The 22,276-nt window shown below is 41.7% G+C and overlaps 1 protein-coding gene across 2 annotated transcripts in view; it reads left to right on the top strand.

Moving 5' to 3' along the window:
* The window catches only part of pak4 (p21 protein (Cdc42/Rac)-activated kinase 4), a 110,985-nt gene extending 88,935 nt beyond the window's left edge, over positions 1-22,050 (top strand). For both annotated transcript variants that reach the window (XM_034168656.1, XM_034168655.1), the window contains exons 7-12: positions 6,539-6,997; positions 12,323-12,456; positions 14,931-15,057; positions 15,925-16,050; positions 16,296-16,430; positions 18,692-22,050. In XM_034168656.1, the coding sequence (XP_034024547.1) occupies positions 6,539-6,997; positions 12,323-12,456; positions 14,931-15,057; positions 15,925-16,050; positions 16,296-16,430; positions 18,692-18,847 (1,137 nt within the window). In that variant the 3' untranslated portion in view covers positions 18,848-22,050. The remainder of the gene's footprint in view (positions 1-6,538; positions 6,998-12,322; positions 12,457-14,930; positions 15,058-15,924; positions 16,051-16,295; positions 16,431-18,691) is intronic.
* The last annotated feature ends 226 nt before the right edge of the window (positions 22,051-22,276 follow it).

Raw genomic sequence — 22,276 nt, 5'->3', positions numbered from 1 at the left:
GTCTAGAGAAAAAATGGATGGAGTGTAGGTCTACAGCCTACCCTCCATCCAGGACTTATTGTCAAACATGGTAGAGGCAGTGTTGTGGCATGGTCGTGTACAGAGACACTGGTGTGTATGATTTGACCACTGATGGAAGTATCATGGATAATGAATTCTGAAGTGTATACAACTATACTATCTACTCAGATTCTGGCAAATGCTGTCAGGCTGATAGGATGGCACTTCACAGTGCAGATTGGCATTTGACCCCATACATATTACCAAAGGAACCCAAGAGCTTTTCAAGGCAAAGAATTACAATATTCTGCACTGCAAGTCAGTCACTTTACCTCAACGCAATAGAAGTTACAACATTTACAATTGTCAGTGTCCAGATACCCTGTTTGCCTGTCAGAGGGCCCACGGCCCTTATATTTCAGCTTGTATTCTTCAAATGGTAGCTACATTGTGAAATCCCTCACTGTATAAGGTAGTGATGGGATGAACAGCACTGGTGCGTCAGCAATGTGCCGAGCACACAAGAGTGAAACCCCGTATTGGTGCGTGTATCGCCTTAAGAAAAAAATCACGTGACCGATACAGGAACTGTGTCGTTCGGCTGTGCCTTGCCAAATTGTGTTTATAAGGAAACAAACTGTATCGACATGTTGCAGATTTGTTGGATGGAGTTTTAATGTTGAATTTTTGCTTGCCCTCACCTTGTTCCACTGATTTCATGGATTGTTCAAAGATGTTTACCCAGTCTGGAATAATTTTGATCTTTTGACGCCAAATAAGATTAGATATGTTTGTACTCATTTACAATACTGGAAGAATAACCAGAAAACATATCCACACCTTTATCAACTCGCACTGAACTTTTTATGCTCACCATCTTCATCTGTACCCTGTGAAAGAGTTTTTTCTAAGGCAGGGGGACTGGTGTGTAAGAGGAGAAATCACCTTGGAGCAAAGACACTTCAGAAACCTTTGTCCCTCAATAAAAATGCATAAATGAATCTATTTTTAGTCTTTTATTTCATATGCTTTAACACTTAACAAATTTCCATACATAAGTTACAAATTTTAACTCTGAATTTTATTACAGACAAATTTGCCATATTTTACAAACCAACTCAGTTTAGCATTTACACAACAAAGTTTTACGCAAATTTTAAACTCTTCTCATGAACAGCTTAATTCGACACACAAATTGAGCACATGAAATTATGCAATGATATCATATTTTAAATAGAGGACTGGCAATTATTTCACAGGCTGATGTTGCGTTTGCAGCACGTTAGCTTTTCATCTTATTTTCATTTTATTTACCTGCACAATTATTTTATAACTACTGCATGGGTCACTATTGAGCGACCAACACAGTGTCAATACAGCGCCGACACAGTTTGTGTAGTGTGTCAATACACTCCTTGAGGTATCATCATCCTATCACTAGTATAAGGCATACGTGATGTCAGTTGTTTTTGTTTTTATCAACACAATCAGCATCAGTTGCTCAAAACACCACTGGTTTCTGTCTTTTCACTATATTCCAGGGGTTCTGCAGTGTCTCAGATTGATTTTACCTCTTAGCTGCAAAATGGCTTGCCCTACGGTCAGATTAGTTGCAAATAAGCGCGACAAGCAGTTGGTGTTTGTTGCTTGATAGGCATTCCCAGGTGTGGCCAGCTTGTGGTTACTTGGTGTTGTTTCGCATAATGTTTTCTGTCTTGACGCTTTGATGTCTTCCTTGGTCTACCAGTATGTTTGCCTTTAACAGCCTTCCCATGTTGTTTGTATTTGGTCCAGAGTTTAGACACAGCTGACTGTGAACAACCAACATCTTTTGCAACATTGCGTGATGATTTACCCTCTTTTAAGAGTTGGATAATCCTCTCCTTTGTTTCAATTGACATCTCTCGTGTTGGAGGCATGATTTATGTCAGTCCACTTGGTGCAACAGCGCTCCAAGGTGTGATCACTCCTTTTTAGATGCAGACTAACAAGCAGATCTGATCTGATGCAGGTGTTAGTTTTGGGGATGAAAATTTACAGGGTGAATCCATAATTTATTCCTCAGAATTGAGTGAGTCCATATTTTTTTTTCCCTCTGCTTGGTCTAAAAAAGTAACCGTTACCGACTGCCACAATTATTTTTCCTGATTTCTTATAGTGTTTCTTAAAGCCAGGAAGTTGCCATTTGAAATGACTTTAGTTTTGTGTCATGTCTGTGATCTGCTTTTTTTCTACAAAATTAAACAACTGAATGAACATCCTCCGAGGCCGGTGATTCCATAATTTTTGCCAGGGGTTCACACATCCATTGTCAGTCCACCTCATGTGTCACAGGATTAATTTGTATTATCATGTTATCATGTGCCTGGTCTTAACGCAGTGTTTTTAGTAATGTTGCCTTTCTACAACGCTATGGTGGGTTTAAAATTAAGCATTCAAGATGTGCTTAGAATGCAGACATGAGTTTTACTTAAAAAAAAAAAAAAAAATTCACTTTAGCATTTAGGAATTATAGCCATTTTTATACACAGTCCCTCCATTTTCAGAGGCCATGAGTAATTGGAAAATTGACTGACAAGCAGTTTCATGGCCAAGTGTAACCTGTTCCCTTGTTATTCTATGGGACATAGAACCCCCCCCCCCCCAAATCCTCAACAACACTGTGTCTACTGTGGACACTTTCCCATTCCTGGGATCCACCATCACTTCTCTCTGAAGTGGACCTCCCACATATACTCCATCAGGAAAAAGGCACAGCAGAGGATGAACTTCCTCAGACAGCTCAGGAAGTTCAACCTGCCCCAGGAACTGCTCAACATCTTCTACACATCCATCATCCAGTCTGTCCTGTGCATCTCCATTTCTGTTTGGTTTCCCTCTGCCTCCAAACATGACGGGCCGAGAGAGACTTCAACGAACTGACAGGTCTAGAGAAAAAATGGATGGAGTGTAGGTCTACAGCCTACCCTCCATCCAGGACTTATTGTCAAACATGGTAGAGGCAGTGTTGTGGCATGGTCGTGTACAGAGACACTGGTGTGTATGATTTGACCACTGATGGAAGTATCATGGATAATGAATTCTGAAGTGTATACAACTATACTATCTACTCAGATTCTGGCAAATGCTGTCAGGCTGATAGGATGGCACTTCACAGTGCAGATTGGCATTTGACCCCATACATATTACCAAAGGAACCCAAGAGCTTTTCAAGGCAAAGAATTACAATATTCTGCACTGCAAGTCAGTCACTTTACCTCAACGCAATAGAAGTTACAACATTTACAATTGTCAGTGTCCAGATACCCTGTTTGCCTGTCAGAGGGCCCACGGCCCTTATATTTCAGCTTGTATTCTTCAAATGGTAGCTACATTGTGAAATCCCTCACTGTATAAGGTAGTGATGGGATGAACAGCACTGGTGCGTCAGCAATGTGCCGAGCACACAAGAGTGAAACCCCGTATTGGTGCGTGTATCGCCTTAAGAAAAAAATCACGTGACCGATACAGGAACTGTGTCGTTCGGCTGTGCCTTGCCAAATTGTGTTTATAAGGAAACAAACTGTATCGACATGTTGCAGATTTGTTGGATGGAGTTTTAATGTTGAATTTTTGCTTGCCCTCACCTTGTTCCACTGATTTCATGGATTGTTCAAAGATGTTTACCCAGTCTGGAATAATTTTGATCTTTTGACGCCAAATAAGATTAGATATGTTTGTACTCATTTACAATACTGGAAGAATAACCAGAAAACATATCCACACCTTTATCAACTCGCACTGAACTTTTTATGCTCACCATCTTCATCTGTACCCTGTGAAAGAGTTTTTTCTAAGGCAGGGGGACTGGTGTGTAAGAGGAGAAATCACCTTGGAGCAAAGACACTTCAGAAACCTTTGTCCCTCAATAAAAATGCATAAATGAATCTATTTTTAGTCTTTTATTTCATATGCTTTAACACTTAACAAATTTCCATACATAAGTTACAAATTTTAACTCTGAATTTTATTACAGACAAATTTGCCATATTTTACAAACCAACTCAGTTTAGCATTTACACAACAAAGTTTTACGCAAATTTTAAACTCTTCTCATGAACAGCTTAATTCGACACACAAATTGAGCACATGAAATTATGCAATGATATCATATTTTAAATAGAGGACTGGCAATTATTTCACAGGCTGATGTTGCGTTTGCAGCACGTTAGCTTTTCATCTTATTTTCATTTTATTTACCTGCACAATTATTTTATAACTACTGCATGGGTCACTATTGAGCGACCAACACAGTGTCAATACAGCGCCGACACAGTTTGTGTAGTGTGTCAATACACTCCTTGAGGTATCATCATCCTATCACTAGTATAAGGCATACGTGATGTCAGTTGTTTTTGTTTTTATCAACACAATCAGCATCAGTTGCTCAAAACACCACTGGTTTCTGTCTTTTCACTATATTCCAGGGGTTCTGCAGTGTCTCAGATTGATTTTACCTCTTAGCTGCAAAATGGCTTGCCCTACGGTCAGATTAGTTGCAAATAAGCGCGACAAGCAGTTGGTGTTTGTTGCTTGATAGGCATTCCCAGGTGTGGCCAGCTTGTGGTTACTTGGTGTTGTTTCGCATAATGTTTAATGATGGATTTGAAAAGATGGGGAACCTAACACTGTTACTGTGAGCTTTCAATCCATGCTTGACTGTGTCATGTTTCAGGGTGATGCTCCTGTATCGCTAGTTTTAGCTTTCTAACGTCTTGTTGTAAATAACCTCAGTGTTAATATCTGGTTACAAAAACAAGGGTTTTTAGATTTAATAGTGTATTTCTTCCTCAATTTTACAAAATATGAGAAAAATGCAAAACATATTCGATTTACAGTGCATCCAGAAAGTATTCACAGCACTTCACTGTTTCCACATTTTATGTTACTGCCTTATTCCAAAATGGATGAAATTCATTTTTTCCTTCAAAATTCTACACACATTAACCCATAATGACAATGTGAAAAAAAGTTGTTTATTAAAAATAATAATAAAAAAAAAACTAAGAAATTGCATATTCAGGGTATTCACACAGTATGCCATGAAGCTCAAAATTGAGCTTGAGTGTATCTTGTTTCACCTGATCATCTTTGAGATGTTTCTACAGGTTAATTGGCGTCCATCTGGGGTAAATTCAGTTGTTTTGGACATGATTTGGAAAGACACACACCTGTCTACATATAAGGTCCCACAGTTGACAGTGCATTTCAGAGCACAAACCAAGCATGAAGTCAAAGGAATTGTCTGTAGACCTCTGAGACAGGATTGTCGCAAGGCACAAATCTGGGGAAGGGTACAGAATCATTTCTGCTGCTTTGAAGGTCCGAATGAGTACACTGGCCAACATGATCCACAAATGGAAGAAGTTCAGATCCACTAGGTCTTTTCCTAGAGCTGGCTGCCTGTCAAAACTGAGCAATCGAGGGAGAAGGGCCTTAATCAGGGACGTGACCAAGAACCCAATGGTCACTCTGTCAGAGTTCCAGCATTCCTCTATGGAGAGAGGAGAACCTTTTAGAAGGCAAACCATCTCTGCAGCAATCCACCAGTCAGGCCTGTATGGTAGAGTGGCCAGATGGAAGCTACTCCTTAGTAAAAGGCACATGGCAGCCCACCAGGAGTTTGCCAGAAGGCACCTGAAGAACTTTCAGACCATGAGAAACAAAATTCTCTGGTCTTATGGGGAAAATGTTGAGCTCTTTGGTGTGAATACAGGCATCATGTTTGGAGGAAGCCAGGCACCATCCCTACAGTGAAGCATGGTGGTGGCAGCATCATGCATCAACAAAGTATCGAGCAAAGGGTGTGAATACTTATGTACACATGATTTCTTAATTTTTTTTTTTTTAATAAAGTAGCAAAAATAAAAAATAAACTTTTTTTCATGTTGTCATTATGGGGTATTGTGAGTATATTTTGCCAGGAAAAAAAATTAATTTACTCCATTTTGAATTAAGGCTGTAATAATAAAATGTGGAAAAAGTGAAGCGCTGTGAATACTTTCCATATGCACTGTATAGACTAGAGAAATACAGTTGTCTGGGAGTGTAATCCGCCATCTTCACTGCCTTTGCTCAGAATGGCAGTCACCGTGTAGCATCGGTCAACATTTACAGAAAGTAGACTTATATTCTGTTTTGGCCTTGTTTAGCTGGCGGCATAGCGAATGGCAGCTGGTCACTTGGTCTAACACTTGTAGCTAATGTGACCATGTGGATACTTTTCTCTCAGACAGTTCTCTGGTCTTTGTTCCTTTTAATCAAACATGGCAGTGTTCATGGGTGACAGTTAAACCTTTGGTTGGTTGTCATCCAGGAGCCAGCGCAGTAGTGTTAGCCTTTTTGATAATTTTGTTAATGTCAGTTCAGTGTCTCCCGACTCACTTCTGGTAAATGTAGTATTAAAATTTTCAAATGTTCGATATTAACTCTTTTCAGTTGTCATTCTGTAAATAACACTCATCTTGTTTATGGTCATGGGTTTGTGTCTTTCTTTCAGCCTGTAAGACACCCTGAGTCCATTTCCCAAAATGGACCATCTAGCGACTCTACCCATGTTTCTTCAAGCTCCAAACCCTCTATAAACAAACCACACCCACACCATACATCCCACCCCACACTGGGCTCTGAGGCTACCCAGCACCCACATACTCCCCATCCTAATATCCCAGCCCCACGCCCTCCTGTGCCCTCAGGGATCTCAGCATCAGGTCCTCCTACACAGGGCCGGTCCCCGCAAAGGGAGCCGCAGAGGGTTTCCCATGAGCAGTTCAGGGCAGCCCTGCAGATGGTGGTGGATCCTGGTGACCCAAGGTCCTATCTGGACCACTACATTAAGATCGGAGAGGGGTCCACAGGGATTGTGTGTATTGCCACAGTGAAGACCACAGGGAAGCTGGTCGCTGTGAAGAAGATGGATCTGAGGAAACAGCAGCGCAGGGAACTGCTCTTCAATGAGGTATGGATTCACAGTGCAGTTCACCACACTTTAGCTACATTTGCCTGAAGGGTTATGATAGAATGTAGTCCAGTTAGTATGGAATCATTATGATCGGTGAAGCCACAAGTATTGTCCCTTTACATGACAGTAATAAAAACAATCACATAGGTGCACACTTTTGTATGTGTTGCTCAAACACCTGGATTTACTATTTTGACATGCACAGAAAGCATTTCAGTAGTGGACCAACGTTGCTCTATTTTTGCATCTCAAACTGCAGCAGGAAAAATCATTTTGACAAGTAAAGTAGCAGAATCACATCTCGCTGCGTTTTCTTCTTACCCTTTCTTTATCTCTAACTGTATCATCAGTAAAACCACAGGCTCATGGCTCTACCCTTAAAGGGAAAATATCAAAGGCCTTTTGGGATATTTGTAATGTAGCTTCTAAGATGAACAAACAGCAAAAAAATACACTAATACACTTTTTACTGTTATTTCTAGTCTCTGGTTTTGTCTCATATCTGTTGCCAAGGTGAGAGTTCCTGCAGCTTTGACACACAGTAAACCATCACAGTAAACCAAGCAAAGTGAAAGGAACCTGTCACTCCAGGCTAATAGGGCTAATAGGTGTTTTTCTTAAGCCTCTTGCATGTGCAGTGCAGGCAGGGCAAACCAATTTTTAGGGGGGACCGTTCGGCCGGTGACTCCGGGCCTGCGTAGAGTTGTATTGTGCTGCGTATCTAGTACGCAGGAATGGCTGTGCGCAGGGAGGGAGAAAGAGAGAGAAAGGAAAAAATCTTGCGCGCAGGGAGGGAGAAACTTGTTTCCATGACGCTGCAGACTGCCTGGAGATGCAGATGGATTTGATACCTTGGAAAAAGTCAGAATACATTATTTTCAGGAGTTAATGGACTTTATTTAACAAGGCATATTTGTGAGAGAACTTAAGAAGGTGAAAGTGTGGCAGAGCTGCAGCCAGCAATAACGCGCGTGACCCGTCTCACTGGCCACCCATTCGTGAGGAGTTATACTGGATGTGTACATGTCCTCTTGCTTGCGATTGGTCCATGAGCAAGAGTTAATGGACTTTATTTAATGTGCCACAATCTTGAAAGAACTTGGAAGTGAATGAAAGCTGCAGCCGTGATGGTGTGTGCGATCCATCTGTGAGGAGTGGACGTGGACATGTCCTCTCGAAGGTTTGGGCACCCCTGATGATTTCCATAATTTTCCTTCATAAATAATTGGTTGTTTGGATCAGCAATTTCAGTTAAATATATCATAGCAGACAAACACACTGATATTTGAGAAGTGAAATGAAGTTTCTAGTATTTACAGAAAGTGTGCAATAATTATTTAAACAAAATTAGGCAGGCGCATAAATTTGGGCACCCCAACATACAGTAGCGGACTGTTGTGTAGGGTTGCTTGGAACACCGCGTCCCTGCTTTACACTGACAGTCCGGGAAAACAATTAAACATTTAATTTTTTGCGGCCGTTTTGCGGACCCCTTTGCATCTCTTTGCCTCCATCAGTGTATTGTCACATGGAGCTGCATAACTCAGCAAAGTCTGTACGCGACACTACGCAACTCTACATTGGCTCCAGTGTGAAAGGGGCTTTAATGACTAGTATTTCCACTGGAATTTCTTTTTTTTTTTTTTTTTTTTTTTTTTTACCAACACTCTCTTGATCGCCTGTCACATGATCACCTGTAAGATCAAAAAATAATGAGCCAGTTACTGCGCTGTCAAACCACTAAAAAAAACAAAAAAACAAGCTACTTCAGTTGTGCCAGAGAACACTAGAATCAAAGCAGCTACAGTGTTTCACTAGTCAGTGTTAGAGCTTTCTCTTACTGGTCCACATAAGCTGGTGGATAAAGTGCATCCAGAAAGTATTCACAGTGCTTCACTTTTTCCACATTTTGTTATGTTACAGCCTGATTCCAAAATGGAGTAAATTCATTTTTCCCTCAAAATTGTACTCACAACACCCCATAATAACAACATGAAAAAAAAACCTTTTTTGAAATTTTTGCAAACTTATTAAAGATAAAAGCTAAGAAATCACATGTTCGTATTCACATCCTTTGCTCAATACTTTATTGGTGCACCTTTGACAGCAATTACAGCCTCAAGTCTTCTTGAATATGATGCCACAAGCTTGATGCACCTATCTTTGGGCAGTTTTGCACATTCCTCTTTGCAGCACCTCTCAAGCTCCATCAGGTTGGATGGGGAGCGTCAGTGCCCAGCCATTTTCAGATCTCTTCAGAGATGTTCAATCAGATTCAGGTCTGGGCTCTGGCTGGGCCACTCAAGGACATTCACAGAGTTGTCCTGAAGCCACTCCTTTGATATTTTGGCTGTGTGCTTAGGGTCATTGTCCTGCCGAAAGATGAACCGTCACCCTAGTGCGAGGTCAAGAGCACTCTGGACCAGGTTTCAATCCAGGATGTCTCTGTACATTGCTGCATTCATCTTTCCCTCAATCCTGACTAGTCTCCCAGTTCCTGCCACTGAAAAACATCCCCACAGCATGATGCTGCCACCACCATGCTTCACTGTTGGGAATGATGTCTGGTTTCCTCCAGACATGATGCCTGGCATTCACATCAAAGAGTTAAATCTTTGTCTCATCAGACCAGAGAATTTTGTGTCTCATTGTTTGCTAAAAGGCAAGCTCCAGGCGGGCCACCATGTGCCTTTTACTAAAGAGTGGCTTCTATCTGGCCACTCTACCGTACAGGTTTGATTGGTGGATTGCTGCAGCGATGTTTGTCCTTCTGGAAAGTTCTCCTCTCTCCCTGGAGACAGAGAGACCATTAGGTTCTTGGTCACCTCCCTGACTAAGACCTTAATCCAGGTTTTGAGTATATTTCTTATTGTTACATGGGAAACAAGGTACCAGTAGATTCAACAGATTCTCACAAATCCAACAAGACCAAGCACTCATGATATGCACACTCTTAAGGCTATGAAATTGGGCTATTAGTAAAAAAAAAAACAGTAGAAAAGGGGGTGTTCACAATAATAGTAGCATCTGCTGTTGATGCTACAAACTCAAAACTATTATGTTCAAACTGCTTTTTTAGCAATCCTGTGACTCACTAAACTAGTATTTAGTTGTCTAACCACAGTTTTTCATGATTTCTTCACATCTGCGAGGCATTAATTTTGTTGGTTTGGAACCACGATTTTGCTCGTTTACTAGTGTGCTTGGGGTCATTGTCTTGTTGAAACACCCATTTCAAGTGCATGTCCTCTTCAGCATAAGGCAACATGACCTCTTCAAGTATTTTGACATATTCAAACTGATCCATGATACCTGGTATGCGATATATAGGCCCAACACCATAGTAGGAGAAACATGCCCATATCATGATGCTTGCACCACCATGCTTCACTGTCTTCACTGTGAACTGTGGCTTGAATTCAGAGTTTGGGGGTCGTCTCACAAACTGTCTGACAGACAACAGACTGAAATATTAAACCATTCACACACAGAGTAAATATGAAGTCTTACCTGTTGATTTCAACATCACAGTCTGATGAAAAGGTATATCCACATAAAGCCTCCTTGGAAAACAATGTCTGAAAATACTTTAATTCCTTGTCATGGCTGAAGAAATGTCCGTTTGTGACACCGGCCCTTTGCGCACTTGGCTCCATCATATCATGGTTTCGACACTGGTGTCGCAGACCGAATGGTCTCACCTAAAAATTGGTTCGGCCTGCCTCCATTGCGCATGCGTCATTTTGGAGCTCAGCCGCCTGTCTAAGACAGAGTCTCTTCATCCAGAGCAATCAAATTGATTAATGTGATTATTAACCATCAGATGACAAGGTAAAACCTCTTAAGTCATTCAAAAGTCAGTTTTAAGCAGAAATTAGGCCATTTTAAGCAGAAACGAGGCAAAACTCTGAAGCTTTGAAATAACCGACGCACAGTAGCTGCGATGGTCTGATCAATTTCTCTGTCTATAATGATGAAATAATGCTGCGTTTATGTGGAAATGATTGTTGTACAAAAGCTTCAGATATCTGTCGCTGAGATAGATGATGACAGGAGTGCAGTTTCAAGCCGAAACAAGGTGATAATCAGTGAACCGCGTCTAATGACGCATGCGCAGTGAAGGCAGGGCAGACCGATTTGAACAGTGAGTGCAGAGAAACATTTAATTTTGTGAGGAGGCGGGCTTGACCCCATTGCTAGGTATGATGCAGTCTTATAAGAGCTGTGATTGGTTGTCACAAAAAGTGAAAGAGAAAAAAACAAATGCGCTCAGTACTCCTGGACAGTAAAATCAACTGATCACATAACCTGAACAATATTAAGAAATGTGTGATCGTGAAAATAATTTAATGAATAATAATTAATTAATAATTTAATCATGATGATGAAACTTGACAAAATAAGATGAACTGCTAACAGCTTCAAAATGTTTGAATGTACCTCGTTCACCTACCCATGATTATATTGATTAGCTTATTTTATGTTTAATCTCCATGCTGGTAATTGAGCACAAGCGGCAAATGTGAGAAGCACTGATGACATCACTGACTATGATGGTAATAATTGTATGAATGTTATAGAATTTACATGCAATTTAGATTTTTCCTGTAGCCAGGTATCGCAGTGTTGTCATGACCTTCATCTCAGGTGTTATTACGTTACTACGCTGGGTGGGAAAGTAAGCTCATTCCTGATGAGGTCAACCACAAACATTATCCCTGCACCATCAAGCTTGCAGCGTTTTACTGAATCGCTGCCATTCCACAAACGGGGAATGTCTCTCCTTCCTCTCTGCCTTTCCACTGTCTTGTCAGTTTAAGACACTTTTAGGATTCTTAAAAGTCCTCCTCGTAACAGTTTTTGCACCTTAGGAGCTCTCTTAAGGCCTAAGATGCTTTGTGAATAACTTTTATCTTACCAAGGGAAAATTCTAAGAAATGTCTACCTCACTTTAGTTTGAAAGATCAACCACTATTAAAGTCCACTAGAAAAATAAATGTTTTCCAACAAAACCCATGCAGTTGTGGTCATAAAAACAATTAAATTACTTCTACTGACAAATTGCCTTTCCATTGTTGCTTGTATGTTGTTGGGCAGTTGTCGATCATAGCAGAGTCTCTCATTCTTATAGTGACTAACTTGTACACTTTTCATTCAACTCCTGACTGGTGGAACAGGGATGAAGCTGCACACACTGATACTGATTAATAAACTGCTGCATTTCCACTTATGCAGTAACCTTTAAACTCACACAAGTTCAGCCTTTTGCATCTTGGCCCTTCATGAATAACAATGTACACTGTGTGTCTGTGGCAACTGCAGGTAGTCATCATGCGAGATTATCACCATGAAAATGTGGTGGAGATGTACAACAGCTACCTGGTTGGAGATGAACTCTGGGTCGTCATGGAGTTCCTGGAGGGAGGGGCTCTCACTGACATTGTCACGCACACCAGGTAAGAGAGATTGTTTTTGTTGACTGACCTTATTTGTCAGTTATTTGTTTGTACCCACTCCATAGTTTGAGTCTCATATCTTTCTGATGTCATCTTTAAGTTTGAGTTTATGCTGTAACCGGAATGGACTGTTGTTACATTCTGAGTGTGCATGCGCAGTTGTGTGTAAATGTCGCAGGACTAAGCGTGAGCTCCCAGCTCTGTTGCCAGCTTCGGGAGTAAAGCTTATTCGTCCAAAACATGTCCAAGGAACGGCAGGGTCACTTCTGAACATCACTTCGTTTCTGCTTCAAACTGCACTGTAGTCATCATCTATCTCAGCGACAAATACAACAATCATTTCCACATAAATTCAGCATTATTTCATCATAAAAGAGGAGGGAAGAAATCAGAGCGTCATTTCAGAACGTCAATAAAGACTCACCGATTATCGCTTTTTCTGCTTAAAATGGCCTAATTTCTGCTTAAAACTGACTTTTGAATGACTTAAGAGGTTTTACTTTGTCATCTGATGGTTAATAATCACATTATTCCATTTGAGTGCTTTGGGTGGAAAGAGTCCGTCTCAGATGTGCTGCTGTGGTCCGCATGCACAGTGAAGGCAGGGCGGACTGATTTTGGGGGGGGGGGCGTTCGGTCGGCCGGCAACACCGGCTAAGGAGGATCTGATGCCCTCAACAGAATGGATACTCAACAGATCGGGGCAGTCCGGTCCCATCAGCACAGTGCTCAGCCATTAAAAACCTTTTTTTTTTTTTTTTTGGTCAGTGGATAATTGAGATTTATTTTTGACGCGAGCAGAAAGCTGAATGACAGATCACTATGAATACTGATCGTGAATATATGGAGCACTGTGATGCTAATAAAGCTTTTTTTAGCTTTTAGTATAAATGATTTTTTTCCTTTTTGTCGGTGGCTGGACAGAATGGCAGCAGGACTGAAAACCCACGCCAGGACACCGTATTACACTGAGGGACATCTTCAAAAATGCTGCATTTATTCACAGTGTCCACAATAAGGAATTAAAGTATTTCTAAAACAAAGAAGTCTTATTTGGACACAGGTATGTCTGTGATAATGGATGTGGATGAGGGGAGGTAACAACAGATCAGATTACAAGGCTTCGTTTACTGTGTGTGTGTGGGTGTGGGTGGGTGGGTCGGTCCACTTCACATGAGGCAAATGTCTGTTTTTGTTCATTAAAAAGAATGAAAGTATAGGATCTAATGGCTGTCCTGCTGTTGGCAGGGATTTGTTTCAGATGGAAATAACAGGTTGATGATGCCTGTCAGGTTCAAGTTGGCTTTGGACAGGAATATGAGGCTCAAACCGAACATTAGTTTCCTCCAGATCCAACACTAACAGCCCCTGATATGGACACTTTGGTTTTTGGTAAATTCAGAAGTTGTCTGAGACATGTTGTTGAGAGACGAGGACAAGCTAAGTGACCCCGAGACCTCCAAGCACAGGGACACAGTGTGGTCAAGTTCACCTGCGTGCCTTGTACTGTTTCTAAACACACTTGAATATTTTTGATGAATGAATGGAGCATTCTGCACTGAAAAGTCCGCTGTTTTTCCTTCTTTCCTCCAAAACGCAGCAGTCGTGTGAAACACGTTTCATTCAAGACATTAAATGTAGTTTTACACAAGCTGTTTTTATTGTGAAATTGAATGATGACAAAATATGTGCACAGTGTGTACAGAATTATAGCTGACAGGAAAAATGTTCTGTATTAAATATTGTCTTGTTGTTCAGATTGTCACATCTGGGACACTTTTAAGGGACTTCGTCCACCTTTTTTTGGGCAAATTACAGACATTTGTCTGAGTTTTCCATAGATTCAGTCATGTCTGTGTATTTACACGGAGCCTGCTTGTCTGCATTAAAAGGCGCTGCACCCCACGCTGTTCTACATGAGCGACTTGCGGAGTCCTCAGTGCGCATGTGCCAAACAATTTAACAACTGTTTATTATATTTGATTGGATTTAATTTTCACAGAACATTTTTGTTCCACTAGGGGGCAGCGTGGCCATAGGTTTCATTGCTTTCTAAGTGTGACTTGTTTGAAAGTACTTATTAAAAGCTTTTTCAGTCAGTCGTCAGGGCATTTGTTTTTTGATAGTTTGTCTTTGATGGGGAATGGTTTCTCAGTGACAATGAGAGACAAATTACTACCCATCACTGTAAATAAGTACGTCACTTGAGCTTCTCCCTTGCTTCATCCAAGGTAGGTCTGCATGCTGGATTTGGCACAAGTTTTACACTGGATGCCTTTTCTGACACAACCCCACATTGTGTGGAGAATGAGCAGGGGTGGCCTTGAACTGGGAACTTTCTGCACTGGAAACTAGTGCACTCGCTGCTTGGTCACCGCCTCTGCCCACGACTCATCACTGTAGAACTAATGAAAACAATGTTCAAGATATTGGCAAAGCCAAACTGATACATTGTGGTGATGTTCCTTCTCCAGGATGAATGAGGAGCAGATTGCAGCAGTGTGTCTGTCTGTCCTGAAGGCTCTGTCTGTCCTCCATGCACAAGGTGTTATCCACAGAGACATTAAGAGCGACTCCATTCTACTCACTCATGATGGCCGGGTATGTACAGTGGGCGGGAGGCTGGCCTTGATGTGCTGCAGGACCCGCCTCTTGAAGCATGTCATAACTAATGCGAGTGTGGCTGGATGGTCTTGAAGGTGCTGATGATGGGTGTAACTCACCAAACCTCGTCAGACAGCCTTTCTGTCAGACTGTCCAAATCCTCTACCTGTGACACTGAACAATGAGGGTGTGAGCTATGTCAGTGTTGTGTCCTGATTACTTAACTGTCGAGTTTAGCAGCCGTTGCCAACATTTTTTTTCCTCCCATGTTCTTGTTGAAGATTATTGCACTGTTTCTTCTTCAGATACACAGGAAACGTTGGCAAGTTGTGTTGTGTTGTGTTGTGTTTTACCCGTCCACCAGTACTCACGTGGTGGTGGTGTTGTTTTTAACCTTATAATGACACTCCGTTTTGTCACACCCCTGAATGCAGGCAGCTGAAAGATAAATAACCATTCAAATCTATCTCTTTGAAGCACATTTCAGATTTTGTTACAAACACTCCCCTGCCTCAGTCTGTGTAGTTCTGAATGTACCATAACAGAAAAATGTAAATAGTTCTGGGAGCTGAGCTTTCAACCAAAATAATGTGTTTCTATCACTCTTACAAACTTCAGAAATATGTTTTGTGAAAATACTTTTTTGGCACAAAATAGTAAATATAAATTTTGAATTAAAAATGGAAATCAGTGCAGTCATTTATTTCTTTAACTTGCAGTCTAAAATTCTTAACCTGTGGATGATGTTGTGTATTTTTGAATGAAATTTATCTCGCTTGTTGCCTCTTATTTATTTCCTCTGTCTTTCCTTCCCTGCTTCCTTTGCACCTTTCATGGTTTCACTTTTCTTCTATCGGTCTCCAGGTGAAGCTGTCAGACTTCGGTTTCTGTGCCCAGGTTTCTAAGGAAGTTCAGAGAAGGAAATCTCTGGTTGGAACACCATACTGGATGGCACCAGAACTCATATCCAGACTGCCTTATGGACCAGAGGTAACTCACCCACTCACAGTTTATATTCTCCAGGCTGGAATCCTAGCCTCCCAAAACTCTTACCATAGCCAAGAACACAGTCCACTGGTGGGGAGAAAATGACTGCTCCCACAAGGGATGCGGGTCATTTTGTGACACTGGAACATGTCATCTTTCCACACAGATTTTTTTTTCCCCCCCTCCTCAGGATTACACTTTCGTTTGAAGTGTTCCATTTCATTTGTGTGTCTTCCTGCTGCATCCAGGTGGACATCTGGTCTCTGGGCATCATGGTGATAGAGATGGTTGATGGGGAGCCACCGTACTTCAATGAGCCTCCGCTTAAAGCTATGAAAATGATCCGAGACAACTTGCCCCCCAAACTGAAGAATCTGCACAAGGTATAACGCCAACATGTCTTAACAACAGGTCCCAGTGCCACACTAGTCACAGTGACTAATATTAGTTTGCATTTTATGAACACAGTACACTCAAGGAGCAAATGTGGTGATACATATGAATGATACTTTACTAGACTGGCAGCCTGTCCGAAGTGTACCCCACCTCTCGCCCAATGTCAGCCAGCCCCCCATGACCCTTAACTGGAGTAAGTGGGCTAAAAAAAAATTGAATGAAAATATAATAAAAACACTGATTTGTCATTTGCACCAGCAGCTAGTTGCATAACTGCCAAGCTTCCATCAGGAAGCCACTGAATATCCAACCATTGGCTCTCAGCAATAATTAATTTTTTTTGTTTTTGTTTTGCCCTGATCTGAAGTTTCACTGTTTAATGTCTTGTGTTATCTAGTCGTGTGGATTGGATATTCAGTTACTTTGGGCTTATGCACACACGGCTTGTTTAAGAGGGGAAAATGGGAAAGCCGTATGACCCAGCACATGGCACGACACCTCTGTACTCCTCCTCTTGTCCAGCACATAGGGGAAGAGAAGAAGGTTTCTTTGCTTGGAAATTCAGCAGAAAATTAAAACTGACACAACATTGGCTGGATTATGTAGCAGGTCCATCTTTGGGGTTGCCTGCCAATACTTTGAAAAACAAAAACATGCCAACACCTGGAACAGTAACGGGACATTCAACACCTAGTTAGTGTTGCTCACGCCCACACTCGTGCAAGACCGTCAGTCCTGCATGGAATAAACAGACTGTCTGGACAGTGATGCATGAATTTTCAGGTCAAGTCTGCAAACATGCACTGGTGTCATGCTTCACTGCATCCATGACACCACAGACCCGCCTTTGATCCTCGTCCACACAATGATTATGGTGACAGATAACGTGCATTTTGTTTCACTACAGATGTACTTTGGTTTACATTAAAAAATAGATTTAACATTACCTGCTGGCAGAGACTTTTTAAGAAAGCAAATGTATCTGAGTAAGTCAGCCATACTCTGCATTGTTAGTCATTTTCCGCTGCCTCATACACCAGAAATATGTTCTTCATTCTCTCTTTCATACATATTATTTGTAGATAGTCTGTTTGGATTTCTTTGTCTTTTGTTTGTCAAAATTAGATACATTGATCAATAAAAGTTAACCATAATCAAACCGAATACACTTTTTGTTGAATTGTTACATGTCACATAAGAACATGAGCTGAGATTGATTTTGTGGAACGTATCAATAATTGTTGCTGCAGGACCGAACAAACATCTCCACAAAGTTTGGTGCTTTTGTCCACTCTGTCTTTATCACTTTGCTTAATACAGCCCTCACTACTGACTGTGTGCTAGCTTACATGTGTACAGGCTACCCCCCCCAACACACACACACACACACAAACAGCCCTCCGCCACGCATCCCTACATGAAACGTCTTTTGGTAAACATTTCTGCTACTTCTTACCGGGCTGACACAGTAGCTGTTCTGACGTCCTCCTCAGCGTGTCTTTGGGTCACGTCCTCTGTCTCCTGCTCTTCTGAATCTCCCTGAATAGTTGGTTCGTCCTTCTCCGGCCTCCTGACTCAGACTTTGCCTGTGGCATCACACTTGTGGAGATGCAAACATCAGCTAGCTTGGTGCATTTTGCTGCGTCTACTTGTAGGCTTTTTAACTTATTTTGTCGTAGCTTTTCTACACACACACACACACACACCCTTTGCAGTTTTGTGGTCGCTCTCCAACTCCGGTCAGCTGAAAACCTTGGTCAAGGGGGAGGGGCCGAGTGGCAGCAGGCTGAGGAGGACTGAGAAATGTCATTGGCTTAGCACAATGTCCTTCAAGAAAATCAACCAATGGGTCGTTGGGGTTAATAAAAATGATTTATAATATACTTTTTCTTAAATTATGATGACAGCCGGTACCGAAATGGGCATCAGTTCACTGGGCATTGTCCCGTGTGCCAAATGGTTTGTCCATGCAACCTGATGACACGTTGCACATGTGCTTCATCAAAGTAACACAGTACCATATTAGTTCATGTGCACACAAAAAGCATCCATGCTGTGCCAAATTGTCAGGTGTGCACTTGGTGCTGTGTGGATGCAGATGATGACAAACAGAAAGACATTTATTGACCATAGAATTTTCTTAGCTCAGAGACAAATGTACATGTCTTCCATTAAAACGTGGTTGTCTTGTTATGAGAAGAAACTGACTTTGGATATTTTTCTTTTCCTCTACTGCTCTCTCTGCCAGGTCTCTCCTCTGCTTAAAGGCTTCCTCGACAGGATGTTGGTGCGAGACCCGGCACAGCGCGCCACAGCCAGTGAGCTCCTCAAACACCCCTTCCTGACCAAGGCCGGCCCACCTTCCTGTATCGTCCCTCTGATGAGGCAGAACAGGATGAGATGAGATGTGACACTACCACCTCAGAACACTGGAGGGCAGCGTGAGGAGGTTCAGATGAAACATGCGTTCTGTCCGCGGTGGTCAGAGGTGACCGGCGCTCTGAAACAAAGCACTACTCAAGTGCTGTGAGCTTCAAAGTGTCGACCTTTTAATTTTCTTCTGTCTTTGAATCACTGAACTCTGGGGAGTTCACTCCCACGAGAGGCAATAATTGTGTGTGTGTGTGTGTGTGTGTGTGTGTGTGTGTGTGTGTGTGTGTGTGTGTGTGTGTGTGTGTGTGTGTGTGTGTGTGTGTGTGTGTGTGTGTGTGTGTGTGTACGTGTGCGTGTGCGTGTTGATGAACATGGTGATTACACTGTTAAAGATGACGTGCAGACCCTTTACCCTACAACTGCAAGGTGCAGAACAGCAACAAAAGCGTTATTAAAATGAAGGGTGTGACCCGTGAGGTTTAAAAAAAGAAAAATACTTTTTTTATTCTCTCCAGAGTTGTGGGTGTGTGCTCACCAGTCACATGCTTTGAAGGAGCCCATTGAGTGATTTTCAGAGGCAGACCAAATCTGTTTTTGGACAGTCTGCGGTACCTGAATTGTTTTAACCATAGAGTCTTTCCGTGTGCTGGATCCTCCACCCTGAGGCACGTCTCATTGTAGCCAGAACTGACGGCTCAGGGGCAAAAGGATCCGACTGGAAACGAGTCTGATTCACAATTTTTTTATTTTTTTTTTTTGTCATTCAACTCAAAATGTAAACACTGGAGTTCTGTTTTTAATAGAGTTTCTTTTATTTCATATTTTCCTGTGTAAGTATGACAAACAGAGAGATTTATTCGTTTTATTGTCTTTTTATGATGTGATTTGTTTTCTGATTTACACTCGAGGGAGATAAATTTTGAGGCACTGTCAGAGATAGAAGCTGCACTCAGATGATTCCAGCACAGAGAAAATAATCACTAGATGTTTGAGTAGGTTTCTTTTTTGTTTTTAATCATAGAATAGTGAGACCTTTGCAAAACGGAAAGACGCGGCAAGAACAGGAGACACGGACGGCACGTGGGAAGTGGATGAGAATAATCCACTTAGAATAACTGAAATCAAGTTAAAAATCTTGACAGAAAAGGACCTTCTGATTTCAACCACAGTGTTTCAAACGTCTGTCATACTCCACTTTTATTCACGTTTCTGCTTCTTTGTTGAGTCACATCATGTAGTTGTGGTTCTTGAGGTAGACATTTTCAATTCGGTGCTTCATTTTAAGCAACATAGGAGAGGCTGCTGTTCTGTCGTCACCTGACACGTTACAACACGCTAGCTAAAGTTTTCTGTGAATTTCCAGGTCCTGACATGGAGTAATGTTGAGTGCGTGTCACAGCCGTGTCCCGGGTGCAGCTCACAGAGCGACCGCTCGCAGGGAAGAACCAGCTTGGCCCGTACGTTTAAAACCATGAAGGCTAATTCAACAAATGTAGCAGAACACTGCAGACTGAGACAAACATTTGAACATCAGCCAGAAAAGCTGTTTACCTTATGTTTATCTTCCCAAATCATTTTGTTTCACCTGCACCCACCTGTGCTTGTGATCATTTTGGATTTGCATTTTCATGCTAACTCGTGTGGAACTTGTGAATTTGACAGATTAAAAACGTGTGACTGTCTACAGGAATGACGTCCCCGTGAATCCAGTGTAAACACTAACATCTCGTCAGAGGACGTAGATAGATGATCTTAATGTTCAGGAGGCCTTAAATAACCTGACACTAAACCAGAAAGCTGGGCTAAACACTACGAAAGATTAGTTACCCAGCAGCATGGAGATGCCTTCGCCACGTGGACAGTAATTCCATGTGTGCACACTCGGACAGTGGGAACGCTCAGACACTGTCTCTGCACTCATCTGCTGATAGTGGAGCTTTTGTGGCAGTGGGGGGGGGTCGGAAGAAATAAAACACAAAGTAGTGTCTTTCTTATGTGCCATGCCCACCTCGGCGTGCAGCAGTTCCTTCCTCAGCAACTCTGAACACGCCCCAACTCATCTGCTCCTTTTGAGAGCAGACCTTTTCTCATTCAGGCCTTTACTGATGTCATTTCCTCTTTTTTAAGTAGGTAACAAACACACTCGATGTTCTCTCCCTGCAGCTGTATGAAGTGCTGCACATCTTTAGCCACACTGACTGTAGCTTTCCTGGAGAAAAACATTGATCCTGTTCAAATGAAGCACAGCAAATGTTTTTAAAGAGCAGAATCTGACCAAAAGTGACAACGTGTGTGGCCAGTAAAGCTGAATTAGAATTTTTTTTCTAACTATAATTTTTTATTATTATTATGTGTTGAATATCTAGGCCATTTAAAGACTGTACATGTTCGGGCTGAACTGTGGTTACTAATGCAGACCGAATGTTGCACACACATCCACTGTGAAATTGCATAATTACAGGAACTGATTCTGGGAACTGCACAGAAAATGCCACGCTACACACTTCCTGTGCAATCTAAATACATGCTCTCTGCTTTGTGTGTGTCTGTGTGTCATAGAGCACTATAGAAGAACTAGAGAGCACTTCATACAGCCTTTCCACAGTACGAATGTGTCTGTCAGGAGACATGTTCAGAGTGGGCCAAACACGACAGATGTGTAAGCATAACGCATACCGGTTCCATGCAGAATTAATGTTGCGAGTGTGAACCATGACATTAAAATCATGAAAAACAACTTTGATCACCGTACCCTAATGACTAGAAATAATTACTTTAGCTTAGATGTGGTGTGCACAGATACTTGTTTCTGTGGTGCCCAAAACTTGGTGAACCCTTGTGCTATTACTCATCTTTTCACTGTTGCACATAGGATTATCATTACAACAGAACAGGTCAGATCTAGCCTTGTATCTCCCATGTGCCTTCTGGCAAACTACAGCTGAATTTTCAAGTCTTCGTTTAAAAAAAAAAATCCTCTGTACCACTCCATCATAAGGCTGTACTGTATAAGTGGTGATGCAAAATGCAAAACTATGCACAATTTCTGTGATTGCAGACACAGGAGCCTGTAACGTCTTCGGGGTTGTCTGGGAATCTTGGCAGCTTTCCTCAGTAGTCTCTTTCTTGCACAGTCACTCAGTTTTTTTGTGATCTTCCTCCACCAAACAGATGTGCCATGTAGTACAATACTGTTTGATTTCTTAGTGGTTGATGTGAATGAAGTCCGAGACAGATTCAGTGATTCAGAAATGTTCATGTATCCATCTCCTGACTTCTCTGAAGAACAAAAAATGTAAAAGTGGTGATTTGCTAGTATTACACAAAAGCACGCCTTTACCTATGCAACCCACCATTTTGGTGACAGTTTTTGTCTGCAGAAGCCTTATTTTATTTATTTTTGATCTCATCCCAACATTCAGATTTGTCATAGCTCAAGGGATCACAAACATTCAAGCAC

The sequence above is a fragment of the Thalassophryne amazonica genome, chromosome 4 (assembly GCF_902500255.1).
Source record: "Thalassophryne amazonica chromosome 4, fThaAma1.1, whole genome shotgun sequence".
Taxonomy (NCBI): Eukaryota; Metazoa; Chordata; class Actinopteri; order Batrachoidiformes; family Batrachoididae; genus Thalassophryne; species Thalassophryne amazonica.
The sequence above is the reverse complement of the archived record's forward strand: the minus strand, read 5'-3'. Positions and strand labels throughout refer to the sequence as shown.